The sequence below is a fragment of the Macrosteles quadrilineatus genome, unplaced genomic scaffold (assembly GCF_028750875.1).
Source record: "Macrosteles quadrilineatus isolate MER2022 unplaced genomic scaffold, UCM_ALF_1.0 Scaffold_3__2_contigs__length_128488019, whole genome shotgun sequence".
Classification (NCBI taxonomy): Eukaryota; Metazoa; Arthropoda; class Insecta; order Hemiptera; family Cicadellidae; genus Macrosteles; species Macrosteles quadrilineatus.
In genome coordinates, this window is record NW_026542596.1 from 56,604,372 (window position 1) to 56,627,849 (window position 23,478).

The following is a 23,478-nucleotide window of genomic DNA, read 5'->3' on the forward strand; positions in this document are numbered from 1 at the left end:
ACACATATAATAACTTATGAACTTATGAAAAAGCCTAACTTTATTTAATCTTTAAATACAATAAGATAACTGCATTGAATTTATTAAGGTTACATAGATTAGGTTAGCCAAAAAGGAAAAATAAGATAGGGCTATTTCAAGAAGACATAAATTTTAACATAATTTATTAAATTAATAATTAATTGATAATAATAATTAATTGAGCACAATCACCAATTTAGGTACCGGTAGGCCTAAAATGTTCAGAGTTTTTTTTTTTTCATAAGAATTCATAATTTGTACATCTAGGCCTAGGCCTACAATGAATGTTCCATATTGCTTGAGTTATAAACTCAAAGTCATCTTCAATATTGTCATCATCAATATCACTTTAATTACTTAAAGAATCATATAAAAAAGTCATGGAGTTCGTCACATCACTAGAACGGAGTCGGAGATCATATCCATTTTGAACAACTCAAACTCACTATGCACGCACAGAAAACAAAACAAACAACAAAAACCAAAACATAGGTTAAACAATTCTTTGCCATTTGCAAACTCGTGACAGCTGTTTCAGTTCAGTCATAGAGAAACAACATAAAAAACCGATAAAAATACATCGCTAAATGGCTTTCTACAATAGTCACCATGAAGCCCTGAATTAGCTGAACAGTTCGTGGGGTCTCATATCTTATAATGTCATAGCTTATAATCGTGAATTTGTTCCATAGCTTATAATCAGTTATAAGCTATGCCACACTTTCACAAAAAATTATAAGCTATGCCACAATTTGGAGTTAGAAAATGCGAGTTAAACCATTGACTATATACACCTTATGTGTATTATATGTATATATTAAATGCTTGTACCATCTGGCAACATTGCCTTTGATCTGACAACATGGCGGCAACTAGAGTTCTGCTCTGATAGGCCTAGTTGTCTTGTCTTGTCACTGTTGTCAAATGAACACAGCTCGTCGTACCCATTGCTACTCGTTCTGAAATGCAATGGCAATCTATTTTGGATGATAAAAAACTATTACCAATGTGAGATAATGAACTTGGAATTATTTATATTAGCTGACTTCAGAGTATTTCAAATAAACTATGATGTGCCACTCTTTACAACCTTCAATGTCAGTTGAGTTTAGCATTATTAATTAACCTCACTTTTCAGAATCGGTATCGAGTACAATGAAGCAAAGTATCGAGTATCGGCGATTCTTCGATACCACTGGTATCGAAGGTATCGAGAATCGGAATCGGCCCATCCCTAATATATATATATATATGAATTTGAACGGATGGTGTTTTTGGCCTCTGGGGACCTCAAAACGAAAAAGTAAATCGTTCCCGGGTCTAGGTCTTACCATGAGATCTACGGTAATAGCTTATTCCCTATGGGAAATTCGCTAAAATCATCTGATTTTGATGAAATTCGGTACAAACATGTAAACGTAGGCCTACACTCTATCAGTCAATAGTCCTCACTGCCACTTCTTTCTGTTTTACTCCGTTGTTTCAGATATATGAATATGGAAAACACAATTAAATCTTTATGCAATAAATTCAACTTGAGTTTTTATTTTTCAGCCATCGCCATAGAAAGACAGAGCAGGAGGAAGATGAAGAATTACTTGCAGAAACAAACTCTCAGAGCAAGACAATCGCTAGGTTTGAAGCATCACCTTTTTACATCAAGAACGGGGAGATGAGAGACTATCAAGTACGAGGTCTGAACTGGATGATATCTCTCTACGAAAATGGCATTAATGGTATCTTGGCAGACGAGATGGGTCTGGGGAAAACATTGCAGACAATTTCTCTATTAGGGTAAGTTAGTAGTTCTAGTATTTTAGTTACTTTAAGGTATGATTTTTACAAATTGGTAATTATTAATAACACATTTTAATTATTTTAATGATTTGGTAATCATCTTACCTGGACCATTGGAAAAGATTCTGCAATTTTTAACCCTATTTATGGGAATTTACGTAAATTTGAAAAGAAGGACTTAGATGTCACAAAATAAACAGGGTGTCCACCGACCTGGAAAACTAGAAATTACGTGTGATTTTTTTGAACTGGGAAAAAACCAGAAGTTATGCGAATTAGTTTTTAACGAGAATTTGCAATTTTGCAGAGAGTTATCGTGCATGACGAAGATGACCGCGGGAGACAATGATAATGTCCACACGGCCGCGGGATATGTAAATGATTTTGCCGCAATCACACATGATGACGATGACGTTTCCGTGACTGGGGAGACGATGATGATTTCCGAAAGGCCTGGGATATGTATATGATTTTGCCGCTATCGCACATTTTCTTATTATGACTGTTATATTAAGTGTAGGTTCTCCTGGGCATTTGAGACAAGTCAGTGAAATAAGATTTTAACAAGCTACATTTAGCTACATTTAACAGTGTAATGTAGGTCTGTGTGGTGTTGTATAGGTATATGAAGCACTATCGCAACATTCTCGGGCCACATATGGTGATTGTGCCAAAGTCAACATTGGCCAACTGGATGAATGAGTTCAAGAAATGGTGCCCAAGTCTGAGAGCAGTTTGTCTGATTGGTGACCAGGAGGCCAGAGTATGTATTCAGATGATTTGCAAAGTCAACTTTAAAATAAACTAGCTAAAGAAATCATGTTAATATCTTTTTAAATTGTCATTGCAAGTTTGTACCAAACTATTAATCTAAATAGGTTAGGTTGTGTAAAATCTATTATATTATTAAATTTGTTAAGTCAAATTTGTGGTAGGCCTAATCGGTTAAGGTACCGTACTTAACCCCCAAAGCAGAACAACGAGCGACGCTGCGACATTGTCGCGGACACGAAACGCCGAGAAACGCGGGCCTGCGGACACATTTACGGAGTCATAACGAAGATCGCGCCGTGGCCGCGATTATTGGATCGACGATCGGGCTGTGACCGCGGAGTCATACCGACAGTCACGCCGTGACCGCGGAGTCATAACGACGATCGCGCCGTGACCGCGAAGTCCTACCGACGATCACGCTGTGACCACGAGTCATACCGACGATCACGCCGTGACCGCGAGTCATACCGACGATCGCGCCGTGACCGCGGAGTCCTACCGACGATCGCGCCGCTACCGCGGAGTCATTCTGACGATCATGCCATGATGGCGAGTCATACCGACGATCACGACGTGACCGCGGAGTCATGCTGACGATCAAGCCGTGACCGCGAGTCATACCGACGATCGCACCGTGACCGTGGAGTCATACCGACGATAACCCCGTGACCGCGGAGTCATACCGACGATCGCGCCGTGACCGTGGAGTCATACCGACGATAACCCCGTGACCGCGGAGTCATACCAACGATAACCCCGTGACCGCGGAGTCATACCGACGATCGCGCCGTGACCGCGAGTCATGACGACGATCGCGCCGTGACCGTGAGTTCTACAGACGATCACCCCGAGCCGTGACCGCGAGTCATACCGACGATCGCACCGTGACCGTGGAGTCATACCGACGATAACCCCGTGACCGCGGAGTCATACCGACGATCGCGCCGTGACCGTGGAGTCATACCGATGATAACCCCGTGACCGCGGAGTCATACCGACGATCGCGCCGTGACCGTGGAGTCATACCGACGATAACCCCGTGACCGCGGAGTCATACCGACGATCGCGCCGTGACCGCGAGTCATGACGACGATCGCGCCGTGACCGTGAGTTCTACAGACGATCACCCCGTGACCCGCGAGTCACAAGTTTCTATAGGTACCTGTAAATTGTTACCCATTTTTTGGTTTTTATAGATCAGTGCCACAAATGGTAAAAATTGATTTCGTATGTCTTTTTTGGTAACTGCAATACAGTACTTTTTTATGCACAGAAAAAAATCCTGTCCCATCCCGTCCCGAAAATCGGGAAGGAAATAAAAATCCCGTCCCGTCCCGAACTAAAATTTCAATCCCGTCCATCCCTAGTGTGTTTATATAAAGAAACTATAGTACATTTAAAGTTTTACTTCTGAAGACCTTGTTAACACTTGTTAAGGTATGTGCATATATATATATACGTATTTAAAAAAAAGTAAATTTAAATAACCTGATTATGCCTACCCCTTAATAGTTTTTTAGTTTTTTGTTTTAAAAGTAGGCTATACAAGTTATTGAAATTTCCTTATTTTATTTAACTATATTACTAGTAGCCCTAAAGAGTGAATATATATAGGCTATATATATACCGGTATATAAGTCATTATTTAGCTTTTTAGTTTTAGCGCTTGTGGACACATTTTGAGGTTTTCACAGGCCGTTGCAGACACGTAGGAACCATTCTGCTTTGGGGTACTTAACCAAATAACAATATAGCCATTAATGATGTATCAAAACCAAATCTCAAAACCATCCAAACTTAGGAAAAGTTTCGGTTTCAAGATTCGATATGCAAGTTTCGAGATTCAAAAGTTTCACAATAGAAAATTTTGACAATTTTATTTTTGAAACTGCTGTAATTTTTTGTGTCATTATAAGCCTGTAGCAATGGAACAAACACATCTCCATTAACATAAATGAAACAAGTAAATTGTATTCTGAACTGCAAAAAGTATCTTAAATACAGTAGAGTCCCGCAAACTCGGCATAATGTGGACTGGAAGGGTGCCGAGTTTGTGAAATTCCAGGTTATCGGGAACTAGGGTTAAAAATAAGAACAATACCATTTTAAAGCTTTTTAACCGGCATTTTTATTTATATTTATATTGCAAGTCAGTATTAAGTCATCAGACGACAACAACACAACACACGTAACAAATCCTTGGTACGAGTTTTGAATGATTTGACTTGAGCTGGCTTGAACCCATGTTTAACTCGGACTCAACAAATTATTAAAATTATCTGAGCCAGGTGATGACCGAGTTATCCAGACTGACGGGTTATCGAGTGCCGAGTTTGCGGGACTCTACTGTACTGGAACAACTCACAATTCAGTTTCATATCAAATTTTATTAAACACAAAGAAATATTGACCACAAAATGTTCTAATTAGAGTGTAATATTCATGTTTATGTTAATGTCTCTTTCAGTTTTGATCGCAAAAATGTTATCATTACCTGTATTTTTAGCAGCCTTGATCAGGTAACTAAAAAGTTTCACGTATAGGTTTTGAGAATTGAAATTTGGGATTTGATTTTTCAAGTTTCGGTTTTGGTTTCGAGATTCGAAATTTCTGGTTTTGACCATCACTTTAAGGCATAAATGGCACATCAATTACTGATGGTTGACAAACACAGCAAATTGCACACAGCAAATTATTGGTGAAAATCCTTTAAACAAACTCACTGAATCAAACCTCAACCCTGTTTGGTTGGTTTTTGAATCAGAAATATTATTGTTTGTTCAACAGTAATTTGTTTTCCAGAACTCTTTCATCAGAGATGTCCTGATGCCAGGTGAATGGGATGTTTGTGTGACCTCTTATGAGATGGTTATCAGGGAAAAAGGAGTGTTCAAGAAGTTCAACTGGAGGTGAGTACAAATCCAAAGACGATTTAAGTGTTTTAAATCATTGGAATTATCATGTGGTATTATGTTTCTTCTTGCTTTAACTTATTTTCCTTTGGCGTAACGAATTTGAATAAACTCAACACACTCATGAACATTGTGTTGACTCAACACAACCATGAACATTTTTTGCATTTTTCTCATTGCGTTCGGTGATTATTTCAGGTATATGGTGATTGACGAAGCTCATCGTATCAAGAATGAAAAGTCCAAACTTTCTGAGATCGTAAGGGAATTCAAAACCACCAACCGACTCCTGTTGACAGGAACTCCACTTCAGAACAATCTGCACGAGCTCTGGTCTCTTCTCAACTTTCTGCTGCCGGATGTTTTTAACTCTTCCGATGTAAGTAGTCAAATCTAACAACTGATTTATGAAGATAAATACCTTCTTTTGTCGATTTGCAAAAAGGATACTTGTTCAAAGAATATTTTTTAAGAGAAGCCATACAGTTTTATAAAGGTTTTTTTAAAGGTAGCCTACAGAGTTCAGATGACTGATCTAACAAAATTTGTGCCTCTAGAGACATCAAAAAGGAAGGTTACACAATATAAAAACGTGTATGCTATTTTGTATGAGACTATATTTAAATATATTACATTTTGAAACTTGTTCTGTACCTCTGTCCTCTACTCAAATGTTTATAAGTGTACGAGATAAATTCCATCCATAACAAAATCCTTTCCCACTAAAAGGTGTCATCAACAACTGTGCAGTTTACTATTTCCGCCTTCTCACTAAGTCGAAGGCAATGTTCTATACAAGTCGCAGCCACAATTTTCCTGCTAACTGCAACTTTCTCACAAAAAAGTACTCTGTTTCATTTCGTGTATGTATGTAGGTTAAAATATGACCATAGCATCCGCATCTTAATCGGTGATACAGTAATTAATACAATTTTGTTTCACAATAAACAAAATGCTGTGACTTATTTCAGGATTTCGATTCTTGGTTCAACACCAACAACTTTATGGGTGACAATTCCCTGATTGAGAGGTTGCATTCAGTTTTAAGACCTTTCTTGCTGAGACGTTTGAAGTCAGAAGTAGAAAAACGATTGAAGCCTAAGAAAGAAGTTAAAATCTACGTTGGGCTGAGTAAAATGCAGCGTGAATGGTAAGTTTTGTTTATTACTGCTCTAAAATACTTGAATGAAGATAGGGTCTAGCAAGGCAACACTAATAAACAGGCTGTAATGCTCCTCTGGCATGACATCATAGGCAACGGCAATGACGTAATGTTTGCCGTTTGTGATCAGCTGCTTGTTTTAATCTTTTTTTGGAAAACAAAATATAACTAGAAAAAATAACATTATTTAAAATATTTTCATCGTCTCTTGCAATCACTGTGATAAATTCTGTCCCCATGATAAAAAATTAATTGTACCCCGTCAGAAGATTTTGAATACATTTTTCTGGTCTGGTCCATTTCTAATTCATAATTTTTCTAAGCCATAGATTAATTGTCATTGCATTTTATAAGATCAATAAAATCAAAATGTATTTAATTTTTTGCTGAATTTTTATTTAATTTTATTCAGGTACACCAAAGTATTGATGAAGGATATTGATGTGGTGAATGGAGCAGGCAAGATAGAAAAGATGCGACTGCAGAACATTCTCATGCAGCTGCGAAAATGCAGTAACCACCCGTATCTGTTTGATGGAGCTGAACCTGGCCCTCCATACACCACTGACGAACATCTGGTAAATATTGTTCAAACTACAAAAGTAGGTGTCCTGCATCGTAGGTAGTAATTCTAATACACTCATCAAATGAAGCAGCTATTAGGAAAATGAATTTTTAATGGCGTTCAAGTGTGGCCCATACCGGGAGAACCAAGAATTAGGCTATGCGTACATTTTTTAAATTTCTCCAGGAAAACTTATTTTATTGCTATTTTGTTTTAATATGAATCTTAGACAAATTCTGAAAGGTTTAACACCCAGCAAGTGTGGGTGGATCAATTTACTGGATTTTCTTGCATAAACGCTCATCCATCTCTGTCAGCACAAAAAAATCTGACTGTTACAATATCATGAACATCTTCTGCAGTCATAATGAAATTGTGGAAATTGTTTGCGGTAACAGTAAAATCTAGCGGTCTTGTCGAATTGGCGAACATATTTGTTCACAGCAGTGACGGTGAGATCAAAAACATCTTCCAACGGTCACGTCAAAATTCTGAATGTCTTCTGTGATTTGGTAAGCCAAGAACATCTTCCACGATCACATCAAAATTGTTGACATCTTCCGCGATCACATCAAAATCGCTAACGCCTTCTGCGATCACAGTTAATATAATACTCATCCTCACTTGGCCTGAATCATTTTCACCAACTGTTGGCCCGACCCAAAAATACCCGCAGCCCCCTAGTAAAAAGGTTTGACACATCATTAGTTCTGATCCTCTATGTGTTAATATAGCTTTATGGAGAGCTTGTTATATTTTATTGTGACATATTTTTGCCAGGTGTATAACTGCGGTAAGATGGTGATCCTGGACAAGTTGCTGCCCAAGTTGAAGGAGCAAGGCTCTAGAGTACTTATCTTCAGTCAGATGACCAGGATGATAGACATCCTGGAGGACTACTGCTTCTGGAGAGGCTTTCAGGTACATGACAAAACCTCAAGATTTAAAAATACTAAAAATAGATTCCATCCAGATTCACATTCCGAATCCTGAATCAAGCTTACTTTTTTTTTACTAATTGTTACTGAAAATTTCCCTAAGGTCCCTCAAATATAATAAACTTAACCTTTCAAAAAATAAACCTAATACCCAAATTGCTTCAAACAGTCCCTTATTTTTCTCTTTGCAGTGTTAGTGCTGGTTATGGTTCAATTCATAATTTAATCATCAATTTATAAATAAAACACCTTGGGGGCATTCTAAACTCAAATTCTAGGTCCATACTCACAATTAAATAATTCTTTAAAGAGTTGAGAACTTACGAAGGTGCCTTTCATAGTTTTCACTTTTCAAAACAATCCATCTCTGTCGCACTCACTACAACTTGGATCAGCTGTATAAGATCAAGCAACTAATGGACTTTGTGCTGCTAAATACAGTTTAAGTTAAAAATTATTCGTCCTCAGACCAGCTACCGGGTTGCGCCATGGCAAGCGGATGTCAAACCTTAACAGTGTCTTAGTCTTTTTGTAGCCTACCTGATGAGGAAGATGCGAGAACTGCCTTGAAAGGTTAAGAGGAGCAGTAATTTAGCAAACTAACCACTACAAGCTACGCCAACAATTTTGTCTGTACAGTATTGCAGATTGGACGGTCAGACACCTCATGAAGACAGACAGCGACAGATCAACGAGTACAATGCAGACGACAGCGAGAAGTTCATCTTCATGTTATCCACCCGAGCTGGAGGTCTGGGTATCAACTTGGCCACAGCGGACGTCGTCATCATCTATGACTCCGACTGGAATCCTCAGATGGATCTACAGGCTATGGTAAAAACAGAGTTTTATATTTCAACATTTGAATTATGCACACTTTTTTTCTAATACTTTATTACACTAACTGGATCATCAACTGGAAGCAAGCTGGTCTAGTGGTATAGCGATTTGGGTCTCCGAGGTTCTAGGTTCAAATTCCATCTATTATCAACAACTTAAAGCTTTTAGATAATGTCGTAATCCTCTAGGCCTAGCATGAGGTAACGTGTGAAACGGATCGACACTAGAGCCTAGGATGTATAATTATCAATTATCTGTGAAATATGTTATTATTGACTAGTAATTTTTACTTTCTCTCCCTATACCCGTAGTAGGCCTTTGTGGAGAAAGTGTTGTTTTCGTAAAATTTTTTTTTGAGTTTTGAGTGGATTAGTGGTTATATCCGTTTTGAGTTCCTCTGAACCCAAAAAAGAGGTTTTCAAAGTAATGCCTGTGTGTTTCTGTATGTGTGGATGTGTACACCTGTAGTCTGATTTTGATGAAGTTTGGTTTGTTTGTAAGCACTAATTCATGGTATCTCCATAGGCGTTATTTTATTTTATGTTGATTTTCCCATAACATCCATAGAGTAACGTAAAATTCTGATTTTCTCTAAGATTGCCTTCGAACTATTTTAATAACATTTTTGAATGTTATATCTTAGTTCTTTAAATTCTGAACAAAATTGTACAAATCCCATTTCTGTGAAAATTGGGGTTAAAAAGTTATTGTAACTTTTGTTATTTCCCTATAAAAACCCCATTAAAATTTTTAAAAATTGGATTTTAGTCTATTGCATTTGTAAACAAACAATAAAGATTCTGATTCTGTAAAGAGACGAATAAAAATAACTCCTACTTCTATGGTTACTTATACCCAAGCAGGTATTTGGGCACACCAACTATAAGTCTGCACTTCTTCTGGTCCTTTTTCTTTATTGGTCTTCAACATTCTCATGTCTTTAGTCTCTCTCTATTCCCCTATTCATTGATGTTTAAGAGGTCTTTCTTTGATGAAGGAATCTTATAAATGTGTTTATCATGGTTCCATTATATTATTGACTTTCTATGATGCTAAATAATGTATTTGTTGTATGTAGTTTTCATTAGAACATCATGATTGTCAATGTTAATTCTCCGTTCTAGGATCGTGCCCATCGTATCGGCCAGAAGAAGCAGGTGAGGGTGTTTAGACTGATAACAGAAAACACTGTGGAAGAGAAGATTGTTGAAAGAGCGGAAGTCAAGTTAAGGCTGGACAAGCTGGTTATACAACAAGGTATGCTATGAAGTGTAATACCCGAGATTTAGTGTTACTAAACTTTTGCAAACTCTTTAACTATTTTAATCCACCTAATACAGCTAAACTACTCCTAGCTATATGCACTAGATTATATGAGTAACGCCACTTTTACCACCGAACTCGAACTTTACAAAACTTTACTTTATAAGTTGGCATATAAAGCATTCATGTAAAAAAAACCAGTACAGATATATAGTGAGATCAATCCTCAGTAAAAAAGTTTTTAAAGAATTTCTTTGTTTCTATATTATTTTGTCTTGTCTCCAAGGACTCTTAAAACAAACCAACAAAAAACATATTTTCCGAGTAAGAGTACTTAGTATTGGAAAAATATAACATTTTTAATTGTTAGGCTATAAAGTTATTGCAACGTCATGTATTTATGTAAACTAAAGGTCGTGCAGTGGTGTCAAAAACTCAACAAAAAAATAATCTAATTCTAAAGTACAACAGGCTTCTCTATTTTCACCCCACACTTTAAATAAAACATGTGATAATTGTGCAGCAGTATTCCGTTTGTTTTTATTTTCTGTTTCTCTTTATGTAGGCTTGTCATTTCGTCACCAGCATGGCAACCCATAAGACCCATGTTAATTTTTTTAAATTTAAAATTCATTTTTTGTGCTTATGTTTGAGCCTATTTTAATTTACGAAGGGATTCTGCACATCTACAGGATTATCTTTATAACAGTCTTGGTAGCTTTTTGGTAGCCTGTGATGCACACAAGCTGAGAAAAAAGTAAAAAAAAATATGCCTATTAATAATCTAATGTGTATCTCTCACTAACACCTTACCAATAATTTGTTTGGAATTAATTTCTTATGCTAGGCCTGCTAAATTGTATGTACTGTAGGCCCTTCACATAAATATTCTCAATGTGTATAGCAAACATTTCTCTAATCCTCATTCTAACTAACAATTTATTTTTCATCAGGTCGTCTAGTAGACAACAAGAACACATTGAACAAAGACGAGATGCTCAATATGATCCGACACGGAGCCAATCATGTGTTTGCTTCAAAGGATTCGGAAATCACTGATGAAGACATTGATACCATCTTACAGAAGGGCGAAGCCAAGGTACACTTAAGTCATTGAAATTGTAAAACTCAAGACAAGTATAATTTAACTCTTAGGATTAGTCTTCAATCCCAAATCAAAATCCTGAAGATTGAGTCCCAAATCTTTAAACTTTGGAACATTTTTTGTAAAATTAAATGTAAGAACTACTTTTAAAATTAGTACTCTGTATTATTTCGACTCAACTAACATTTATAATTGTGCCGGTTTAGTTGCAACATGTGATCATCAAGGCCTACCTATTTAGGAAACAAATAAGGATAGATATTTTCTGTTCAGACGATGCAAATATTTTTTGTAGGTACTGAAGAACCCCCTTTTTACCATAACTATTTTTTGTCCGCATTTTATTATTTAACTATTCTAATTCCTGTCATTGTTTTTCTAGACGGAGGAGATGAAAAAGAAGCTGGAAGATATTGGGGACGAATCCTCCTTGAGGAACTTCACAATGGAAGTTCCAACAGAATCTGTGTACAAGTTTGAAGGTGAAGATTACAGGTAGGTTCAACTAACAACCTATAAAACACAAGCGATAAAACAAGTAGGACTAATGTTTCCTTTGACTTAAAAAGTGACTTTGTCCTTCATTATGATTTGTTCGAGAAAATGAGGTGTATAGGCCTACTACCATTTTAGGAGGACTCAAATCTTAAATTTGTTAGTTCAATTCTCTAAACCAAACTTTTTAAAGAAACATTAAAAATTAAATTAACTCCTTAATACAGAAGTGAAAGAATAATCAACTTACAAAGAATCTAGAAGAGAATTTATTTGTTTATACGATTGACTATGAGAGAATGACCGACGAAAGCAGCAATACATTAACTTATTTGTTACTACAGTAGTACAGTAGTAGTTTTAGGACAAGACATGTTGCATTAAATAGAAATAATTTTCAATCCTTTATTTTATTACAACACATAGAGCATTTTGATGATTTGTTAGATTGTTGTAAAAATTCCAAAGTTACACTTGCAACAAAAAGTGCAGAGTTATAATATATGGTAAGTGATTAACCAACTAGTGCAATTTGATTTCTCTATTTTTCTTATTATTATAGAGAAAAACAGAGAGTAATGGGGATCGGCAATTGGATTGAGCCTCCAAAGAGAGAACGCAAGGCAAACTACGCTGTGGACGCTTACTTCAGAGAGGCCCTCAGAGTGTCTGAACCCAAGGCTCCTAAAGTGAGTAACTCCCATTGACTATGGATAAGTAGACATCCCTTCTTAGTAGACCACTTGGACAGAACATTGCTGAAGGAGCCTCTATGAAGTATAATAGAGGTTCTATTTTTTATGAGGTTTTCATAATTTGCTTAATAGCTGGTAATAGATGATCTTTAGGGATGGACAAGATTGGTAGGGGTGGGCGAGTAGGGATTTTACTTTATACCAAGTAGGTCGAATACTTTGTACCGGAAGCCTGTAATAACATTTTACAACAGGCATTTCGTTCGCCATCCCATTATATTCATGGTAAGTTCCTGAATCAACATTAAGGCATTGTATTGGCGTAGCCAGGTTTTGATTGGAGCGCCCTGGAGCAGAAATTGCCTAACCACCCTTCTCCAAAATTGAATCCCATAAATATATAGCCTAGGATACTTTATTTCCCTCGTAGTGGTCTTCGTTGATAAACACTTAAACCACAACGTTCAACGTACGTCTATTTTAAATTGACAATAAATTACAAATTATTGCGTAATAGTATGATGAAGGTAGTTAATATTATATTTCGGAACTCTATCGTAACTGTTTTTAGGCAGACTCTTAAGATAATGAGACCTTGACAGTAGAAATACTGGTGAATTTATCGCTATGTGATGAAGGGGCTGCCGCGAGACAGTGGTGATCGTCTGTAGAGGCGGTAATGAGTGCAGACTGCTGAGTGACAACTGGTGTACATCCATAGTTTGTTAGTACATAACTAGTCATGTTGGTACAGCTTCCTTTTTACTTTTCATATTATTTATAAAGCAGTAAGGTTCAAAATGCAGTTCACAAACTAAACGTGAATGTAAAGCAGTGTCGGGAAGGCCTTTCCGTTTTTTGATTGCCGTGTTTGCTATTTATCACATACACTCGTCTTAATACCTGGTATTGTTCATGAAAATATCCACATCATAATACAATTGTTATTCAGTACACATAATACTAACACTTCTTCACTCTTGCTAATCCATCTTCTAATAAACTTCCTGTTACTTACAGAAGCAAACAACCACAAATAACCATAACAATAAACAACAACAAAAATACGTAAATAACAGCTGGTCATGTCGGCAATGAAGTCTTAGGTTGTGAAGACATTCGCTAGGCTTCGCATGGAAGTTTACATCACAAAAATGGCTTGGCTGTAATATCTATTTTGCGTAGCATATGTAATCTTTGACCATATTTTTAATGTTTAAAAGATCAGATGGACTGTTTATTTATTATTATTGTTACCTTTTGTTTTGAGATGAGCTGTTGAAATTATTATTATTATTTTATGGCCAGCATTGGACCACTTAAGTCAATATAATGGTTAGATTCTTTTTAAATTCTGTCTCTTCTTCTTGTCCGCCCAATACTTCTTCATTCTTTCCGACCGTTGTTTTCTTTCTTCTTCCGAAACCACTCTTCCTTGTCTCTGATTGTTTGCTCCTATTGGCAGGATGATATTTTTGTCTTTGTGTACTGCAAGCGCCTCTGACTTATTTTCCAAATCTTCTAATGATATTTTCAACCTTCTCATGTCCTCCTTAATCTCTGTAATCCACCTTTTAAAGTCACTCTTGCTATTCCACAACTTGTCAATTATTTTCTTGCTTATTCTATTTTCCGGTGTCCTTAAAAGATGTCCAATGAATGAAATTCTTTTCTTTTTAATTATACTTGTTAATGGCTCTATTTCCTTATATGTATACAGTTTTATTTGAGGCCAGTCTCCAAACTCCATCTTTTTGATATTTTTTGTTTATACATGTTCTGATGATTCTTCTTTCTATTTTTAGTATTTTATCTATTGCTACAGTGTTAGTTGTTTTAAACATAGTCTATTTCCTTATATGTATACAGTTTTATTTGAGGCCAGTCTCCAAACTCCATCTTTTTGATATTTTTTGTTTATACATGTTCTGACTGATTCTTCTTTCTATTTTTAGTATTTTATCTATTGCTACAGTGTTAGTTGTTTTAAACATAGTTTCACTTGCATATGTTATTTGTGGAAGTATAACTGCTTTGTAGTGTTTCAATTTTGTTGCTATTGATAGGCATTTTTTGATGTATGTGTTTTTAGTAATATGTTGCATTCTGATCAATTTATTAATTCTATTTTGCCATGATGGATTTTCTTTAAGATTGTATGTTATAACTTCACCTAAGTATTTGAAATTTTCTACAATTTTGATGCAATGTTCTCCAATTTTGATTTTGTTAGCCAATGGTGGTTTTGTTAACATTATTTCAGTTTTCTCAAAAGAAATTTTTAGACCTATGCTCTGGGCTATTTCCTGAAGTGATTTTATTTGTTGCTTGGTTTCTTGGATGTTATTAGCTAGAAGAGCCAGATCGTCAGCAAATCCTAAACAGTTTAACTTTATGTCATCTTTTTTTGTTCCAACAGTAATATTTTTTGGGTTTGTTTTAAGCCTCATAATGTATTCAAGTGCACAGTTAAAAAGAAGTGGTGAAAGGCCGTCTCCCTGTCTCAAACCAGTTTTGACCAGGACAGGTTCTGATATTTCTCCTCTAAATTTAATTTTATTGAAGGTATTTGTCAAGGTAAGTTCTATAAGTTTTATTAATTTTGGGTGGAGTCCGAAATGTCTGAGAATCTTTAACAATGATGGTCTATGGATGGAATCGTAAGCTTTCTTAAAATCTACAAATGTTATTGAAAGAAGTTTGTTTCGTTTTCTGTAGTAATCCATAATCAATTTCAGCGTAATTATTTGTTCTGCACAGCTCCTCCAAGGTCTGAAGCCTCCTTGGTATTCTCCTAGTTCATTATCAAGTTGTTCCTTAATCCTATTATATAAAATTTTTGAAAAAATCTTATATGTGCAATCCAAAAGTGAAATTCCTCTATAGTTATCCGGGTTGCTCTTATCTCCTTTCTTGTGAAGTGGATTGATTACGGCTGTGGTCCAATGCTCTGGAAATTTCTCGGTTATCCAGATTTTTTGTAATATCATATGTAGAGATGTTTTTGTTGATTTGCCCGTATACTTCCACATTCCTGCATAAATTTGATCTTCACCAGATGCTTTATAATTTTTCATATCTTTAAGTTCTTGTTAATTTGGTTTATTGTCTGATCCAAAAGATCCCAGAAATCTTCTACTTCTTCCATAGTTTTTCTCATTTGTAGGGGCATGAGAATTAATAATAGTGTAAATTTTATTTGTTGTTTTTAAAGTTAAGGTTGCAATCCGTGGTGAAACAGCATTAAAATCAACTATTGAATCTATTACTTTCAAACTTACTATGAATCCTGTTCTAAATTGGGGGCACTGTTTCATTACTTTATTTCGTGGTTTTCCATTGTAAATCCTATATCCTTGAGATTCAAATGGATCTTCTGTTGTATTCCTCATTTCTTGAAGTCCTGCTATAATGATCTTTTGTTGTCTAGTTCATTCGTGAAGTTCTTGAGCTTACCAGTCTTCAGTAGAGAGTTTATGTTATGTGTCGCAATGTAGTTTACTTGTTTGTGTTTTATTTTGTTTGTACGTTTGTGATCAAGTGGTTTCAAGTAATTTGTTTCATGTGAGCCTTTTAGTTGGCTACCCACCGAATCCGATGTAGCCTTCTCCTTCCCCAAGGGGTTAGACGGTGGAAATTTTCTTCTAAAAGACCTTTCCATGATTGACCGTCAGAAGTTAAACCTTCGGGGTGAAGCAAGCTTCGAGTTACAACTATGGTTGTTAGCCACAGAAGATATGAATCAGCCGCCACTAACATGTGAATCAGACGCTGTCAGGAAACCGCCACTGACATGTGGAACCGTCGTGCCCTTGGTGTTAGGCCTACATCAGAGTTTTCCTTCTCCTAGCCTTTGGATACCCAAACCCTATCGTACAAGGCAGTACGGGCAGTGCTTGTTTGATGGCGGCACTTCCTCGCCATGACACAGCACTATCATCGGGCTCATGTGGACTTGCTGAGTGTGACCCTGCCACAGATAACCCTCCCACGCCCTCCGGTGCTGCCGCCTCGGTCCGGGACTGCTTATTCGGGGTACCCCTTATTCGCAGCTGTCCACCATATCTGATGGAACGTCCGCTATCCGCCAGCTGTGACCCACCGTGTACCTGAGGCTCGGTTCCCCTAATAGAGCTGGGACTAAGAGGGGAGGGTGTTGAAATTATTAGATAAAATACTGTTCCTAATTTGTTCATTTTGATTAAATAAATAGTTTCTTGGTTAAGTATGAATTACAATGATAAAACTTTGAAAAATACCAAATTTATGAGTCTAAAACAATACTTTTTCTGTCTTGTGTTATTTTTAAAATGATGTTGGAGTGAATTGTTTTTGGCTATGTTTACAGTATACCAAGTCTCACACTGCTTACACTTAAAACACTTCTCATCATTTGCAATGTCAAAACTAAAAGTTATAAAACAAAGCAATATTTACATGTAAAGCATTAATTAAATAAGAATGCCTTCGCAAAGGAAACGCAACAACAATACGCTTCTGCATTGCTAGCATTGACTTTCTGCAGGTGTTTTTAAAATATTTTTTTAATAATGTTGTCTTGAAAAAATGTTGATCAAAATAAAATCTCGTCTCATAGGACAAAATAAAAAATTTCCCAAACATTTTTGAAATGTTTGGGCAAAGTATTGATTACAAAATATAAACTATTCACAGTACAAAATAACCTTTCAATAAATTTTAAGTTTAACTTTAACATGATCATGATTGCTTGTCAGGCCCCTCGTCCGCCGAAACAACCGATTGTCCAAGACTTCCAATTCTTCCCTCCTCGACTATTTGAGCTGCTTGACCAAGAGATTTACTACTTCAGGAAGACCGTTGGATACAAGGTATTTTTGTCTTCATATATAACTTAGTCTAGGAGGTTATTTATATTTCAATAACTCGGGGAAGGCTTATACAGTAGAGCATCATAAGTCTGAACCAATTGGTAGGTAGTTCAGATTACTGATTTGTTCGGACTTTCAAACCTAGAAATGCCTAATAGACACATAATTCTATACACATAATTTGGGTGGACCAATGCTTCTAGGTGTCGAGATTGCTTCGGCAAAAAACTTAACAAATGTTGTTAGTTTATTAGGCCTTCAGTATTAAAAATTCTAGGATATAGTAAATAAAATTAAATCAAAGTTTTTTGTACTTAAGTTTTTTTTTTTGGTACATTACTGACTAGCCTACTGTTGTTTTGCCTGCAAAATTGTAAAACATCTCTTGTCTCAGTGCTAAATAAACATTTGAAATCCTCAGGAGCGGTTCGGATTTTTGACGCTCTACTGTACTAATATTCTCTTGTAACCAGCAACAAGAAAAATAAGTTTGTTTTGTACTACAAATTTTATTCATGGACCCTACCCACTCAACCAAGCAAAACGTTAAACCGTGAATTTTGCTCAATGAAAAAATAACCTGGAATGGGCTGTGAATTACAAGGTCAAACTTTCTCAATCATTAATAACTTTGGATTTTCAGTCAATTCGAAACATCTGTAGCGGACATGACACTTATAAATAATGTGTAATGTAATCTCTTGACCACAATGATATTGTAAATTTTCAACTGCACGGCCATGGTACATGACGTTTGCAAACGCTTTTGCCGTTGTTACAGATATATGGCTATCTGTAAAAACGGAGTAATCAGAGCATCCCAAAATTATAGATTTAAAAAACGCTGAAATAATTAAAATCCCAAAGAATGGGGATACGAGTTTTCTAAAGATTTTGTTAACCACATGCGGCAAAATTTACGTTTATCTCTGGGGTTTGTTGTGACAGGCTGCAATTTCCACATGTACCCCTGTCTAAGACTGGTGACCCTTACAAAGTCATACAAAATATACAAAAATGCATATGAATTTCATTTACAAGCTTGAGCCACTAGTTCAATAAGTGTGTAGGCCATTAAAAAAAAGACCAACAAATATTTGACAGATTGGGATTTTTAAGTGGAAACCCAAGTTGTGGATAACCACACAATATCCAATTCTAAGAAGTGATTATCTAATTGAGATCCAGTACATTCTACCTTAGGGCCTACTAATCTTTGTTTTAAAGATTTCATAAGGCCCTTTAGACTTGTACAGGTGTAATAAATCAATAGGTGCAATAACATCTTAATCTTAATATTTTAAATATAACTTGTGTATCGATTTTACTAACATTATACATGTTATGATGGCTAGTCAAATCTTTGTACTGTATTGTTTTTTATTTAGTATTTCTATGGATTTAGGTTCCAAAAAATCCGGAGTTGGGTAGTGAAGCATCAAGGATACAGAAAGAAGAACAAAGAAAAATTGATGACGCACAGCCTTTGAATGATGATGAAATTGGCGAAAAGGAAAAGTTGCTCACTCAGGTAAAATAAATTTTGAACATAAATCTTGCAGATGAATGAGTTTTTTTAGAATAAATCATACATTTAAGCTTGAGAACATTTGTGTACAGGGACTTATAAAAAAACTCAACCATTCAATCTACTCTCTGATTAAGTGACACAGAAATATCAATGCTGCGTGTTAAAGGCTTTGTGACACTTAGGCTAGATTTAGCCAACCCATTAATCACGTGTTTTTACTGGTGGTTAATTTTCTTGCATTTTTTAAAATCAGATGTTTTGGTTGAGCCGAGTACCTCAAATAATGGTGTTCCCTCGTTTTGTGGCGCGTTGCCCTATCTTTTTTAATTTAAGCTTTTAGACAAGATAAGGTCTGGTGATACTAATATGTGAAGCTAGTGCTGGATAAACAAGCTCCACATTGAATTTCCACACATCACTTTCTTTAAGCCTTGTTATCCCTCTGCCCAAAATAAATTTAAACCACTTTTATGGCATAATATATACATTTCAAGAAGTCCACCGGCCTGGATTTTAATTTCTTTTTCAGTGTTTTATTTTATTATAAAAATTGGACATACCTTGATTTTTAGGACAATGCTTAAGATAACCATCTTTATTACTAAAAGAATTTTTTGGATCTTTAAGTGCGGCAAATCAACCCTAAATATTTATTTTTATAGGCATATTGGGTATCAATTTAAAGCTGTTATCCTCTAGATGTGCCTTTTGCCGGTTTGGATGATATTTTGTATCTAATTATTTTATTTGTTTTGATTTTTTAGGGATTTACAAACTGGACCAAAAGAGACTTCAATCAGTTTATCAAGGCCAATGAGAAGTATGGCAGAGACGACATTGATAACATATCTAAAGATGTTGAAGGTAGGTTAAGGAGTATGACAAAGGGAACTTTAGTATGTTAAAGCTATGAATGATCCAAATAGTGATCCAGCAAATTTTGTTTTATCAAATGTGACACCTTCATTAGTCTGCTTGAAGATCACATTTTACCAGTTGAATAAATTAAAGCTTTTCTTGTGGAAAAAACAATTAGGCCCATCACCCTTAGTAGCCTATTACTGCTCTCTACAAAAAATTTTATTATCTCACAACCTTACTAATTTAAGTTTCTTTTTGTTCAAGGAAAGGCTATAGGCCAGGATTTTGAATTGTAGAAAAAGCAAAAGGAGGATAGCAGCTAGCTTACCTTGAAAGAGTAGGTAGGCCATAGAACAAGTAGAAAAACACTGTGCACTGTGTTTTCTACTTGTTCTATGGCCTACCTACGCATTCAAGGTAAGCTAGCTGCTATCCTCCTTTTTCTATAATTTAAGTTTCTGTTATTATTTTACAACACTAAGATTCTTTGTTGTAGATGGTTGGTTTAAGATCAACGAAGTTGTAGTATAAATAGTTTGACAACAAATTTATTATACATTTTAATTTGTAGACTCCCTCTTATCTGACTAAAATTTGTGTGCCATCAGAAGCAAATAAAAAACTAATTAATACTAAACTCTGCACCTGATAACCAGGCAGTCCCGATTTCTTGACTTACCTGTTTGGAATTTGTACATAAGACACTTGTTATTCTAATCGGGTGTTGTTTGCAACACCGTGAGCCTGTTGGCAAACTAAAAAACTCTGTAGCTTCAGTTGTTGCAGAGTGTATTAAGCTAGGTACCAAGCCTGGTCCTTACTTCCTCCCTCTCCTCAACCTCTACAGTATTACTCCTTATCCCCGAGTACTTGCAGACAATAAGACTGGGACATCCATAGTCAAAATCATCTAAAGTCAAAACCATCCATAGTCAAAATCTCCTAAATTCTAAACCATCCATAGTTAAAAGCATCCATAGTCAAAATCATCCAAAGTCGGACCAAAATCACAGATCTAAACTAGAGGGAGTCTACAGTAATTAAAACATCATTAATATCACATTTCTGATGAACACAATGTTGACTGACAGGCAAAACTCCGGAGGAGGTGCGGCAGTACAGCCGGGTGTTCTGGGACCGTTGTCACGAGCTGCAGGACATTGACAGGATCATGGCCCAGATAGAGCGAGGCGAGGCCAAGATACAGCGCCGGGCCAGCATCAAAAAAGCCCTTGACGCTAAGGTCGGTGATGTATGTATTTTTCATTTATTCAGGTCAAACAATGACCGAATGTTTTAAATCTTGTGCTAAGTGATTGAAATGTACTTAAAGAGGAGGAACTAGCACTGTTCCACATACCTAGAAAGAGTTATTTTTACTTAAGAAATATATCTAGTTTTGTTTCTGGAACGATATACATTCGCTTTGATTTGTGCTTTGAACCGTCATTGCCACTTGATTGTGTATTACGGCATAATAAAGTATTTTCCTTTTGTATAGTTGTTATGTTATTCTATCAACATTGTTGTGCAGGAAAATTTACCTTAAAAAAGGAAAAACCATGACAGAATTTAAACCTAAACAGTCATTTATCCTCAAATATAACATAACATATATTTAACGTAAAATATAATGTTACATAACATTGTCCGCCCTACTACAAGTCCTTGGATTCAAAAAGTCTATGTTAACAAAATAATAGATCAGGATCTTAAGTATTTTCATCCCAGGCAAATAATATTGTCCATTGAGTGTTAAGGTGTTGTCAAAGCTTTTTGTTGTTTGATTGTCATTGATGTCAAGGTTTACACCTTTATTCTCAGGTGAAAATATTTTATGCTAGGTACATAATTAGATTTTAATAACTCTGGCAAAAAACATAACTTCTTTTTTTGTAATTACCTATACACCCAACACATTCTCTTCAATAGGCCTAACAAACTTCATTGATATTCATAACTAAATTTAAATATTTATATTTTAAATATCAAAAGCATTCTTGACAGTAATTTATTACCTGTATAAAATGTCTGAGAAATTAAATGGATGAAGAATTGGTTTCAACTTGTGCATAAATAACATTTGTTTTCTTTACAGATGGCAAGATACAGAGCTCCATTCCATCAGCTGAGGATTGCATATGGCACCAACAAAGGAAAGAATTTTATTGAAGAAGAAGACAGATTCCTTGTCTGTATGCTTCATAAGCTTGGTTTTGACAAGGAAAATGTCTATGAAGAGCTCAGAGCTGCTGTCAGGTAAGTAAAAGAAAATTTAAGTTAAGATTTTCTTCGTTCAATTTCATTAAATCCATCTGTGAAAGGCCAAGCCTGAAGTAACGTGAAAAACAATTCCTGGCTAGATCTTAATGTGCAAAGATGTAAAGGTAGGAGGTAGGATTATAAAATCTTGTCTTTTTGGAAGGTAAACATAATTTCTTATAATCTTTGTATACAGATGTGCCCCGCAGTTCCGATTTGACTGGTTCATCAAGTCAAGAACGGCGATGGAGCTTCAAAGAAGGTGCAATACGCTTATCACTCTCATTGAGAGAGAGAACCAAGAATTAGAAGAGAAGGAGAGAGCAGAGAAAAAGAAGAGAGCGCCGAGAGGTAGTGGGAAACGGAAAAGTGAAAATGTCAGCGGACAGACACCAGATCAAAAAACACCCAAGAAAAAGAAAAAGTAGATGTGAACAAACAGTGGACTGTCCTTAATTTATTTCAAATGTGTCTAGAAATTAAACAATTGAAAGTACCTCAACAGCGTTAAGAATCATGAAAATGTGTAGCAAAAGTGTAATTGTTCAACATCAATGTTTAACTGGTGCTCATTTTTCATCGTCAGTAACGATTACTGTAACAATTAAATTTTAAAAGTAAATAAAAAAATTTAAACTGAAGGGATTTTATAAACATTGTCTTTTACATGCCGAACTGTACTTGCATGCTATTTAGTCATTGTGAGTTTGTTACCGGTACTTATTTTGTTTTATCATTAAATAGCATTTAGTAAATAAGAAAAGCTTAACTGATCAGAACAGAGCTCTACATGTTTCATTCCATTGTTTAGTAGAATAATAGTATTTAATATTTTGTGTTAAATAAATGAGTTTCTAAAGCTCCTTTAAACTTACCATGTATTTTTTACTGTTTTGTTTTGAATCAAGAATATTTACAAAGGACATTTTTGTCATAAATAATGCTGGAAATGAAAAAGTATGATAATTTTAATCTTTCACAGCTTTATTAGTTAATTTTACAGAGGAGACCCAATATTTCAAACTTTGAGAAGAATTGTGTACTAAGCGGACAGTTTTTGAGAACCATAGGTCTAACAAAAATTGAAATATATTAGATGTACATAACTTGAGGAAAGGTTTGGCATTTGTCTTTGCCATGTAACTTGCTATTGTGGCTCAACCAGTAAACATGGAAATGCTTTGCAATAAAAACCTCACCTGCCCATTGTCATTTTATTGTTCTGTTTTTTTTTTTTTTTTTTTTATAAGAGGTTGGTGGCCTCTTTTAATTTTGCATTAAACGTTGCCCATCCACAACTAAGCGCCCCTCATTAAGAGCTTTGCTACACATTAAGAGTCTATTCAGTATAAAGTACCGATGTGATTTAAATCAATTTTTTTCATGTCCCACTAGCATCCCTTTTAC

At 35.7% G+C, this 23,478-nt stretch overlaps 1 protein-coding gene across 2 annotated transcripts in view; it reads left to right on the plus strand.

Annotated features, from left to right (window-relative positions):
- The window catches only part of LOC128988719 (chromatin-remodeling complex ATPase chain Iswi), a 31,827-nt gene extending 8,525 nt beyond the window's left edge, over positions 1–23,302 (plus strand). The window contains exons 4-21 of one of the 2 annotated variants that reach the window (XM_054410294.1): positions 1,576–1,815; positions 2,440–2,581; positions 5,395–5,501; positions 5,703–5,883; positions 6,476–6,654; positions 7,079–7,244; positions 8,012–8,152; positions 8,809–9,003; positions 10,134–10,266; positions 11,226–11,371; positions 11,760–11,872; positions 12,435–12,561; positions 17,304–17,417; positions 18,823–18,948; positions 19,713–19,812; positions 20,901–21,061; positions 21,908–22,068; positions 22,268–23,302. In XM_054410294.1, the coding sequence (XP_054266269.1) occupies positions 1,576–1,815; positions 2,440–2,581; positions 5,395–5,501; positions 5,703–5,883; positions 6,476–6,654; positions 7,079–7,244; positions 8,012–8,152; positions 8,809–9,003; positions 10,134–10,266; positions 11,226–11,371; positions 11,760–11,872; positions 12,435–12,561; positions 17,304–17,417; positions 18,823–18,948; positions 19,713–19,812; positions 20,901–21,061; positions 21,908–22,068; positions 22,268–22,499 (2,764 nt within the window). In that variant the 3' untranslated portion in view covers positions 22,500–23,302. The remainder of the gene's footprint in view (positions 1–1,575; positions 1,816–2,439; positions 2,582–5,394; positions 5,502–5,702; positions 5,884–6,475; positions 6,655–7,078; positions 7,245–8,011; positions 8,153–8,808; positions 9,004–10,133; positions 10,267–11,225; positions 11,372–11,759; positions 11,873–12,434; positions 12,562–17,303; positions 17,418–18,822; positions 18,949–19,712; positions 19,813–20,900; positions 21,062–21,907; positions 22,069–22,267) is intronic. The other variant, XM_054410296.1, reaches the window with a different exon arrangement.
- The last annotated feature ends 176 nt before the right edge of the window (positions 23,303–23,478 follow it).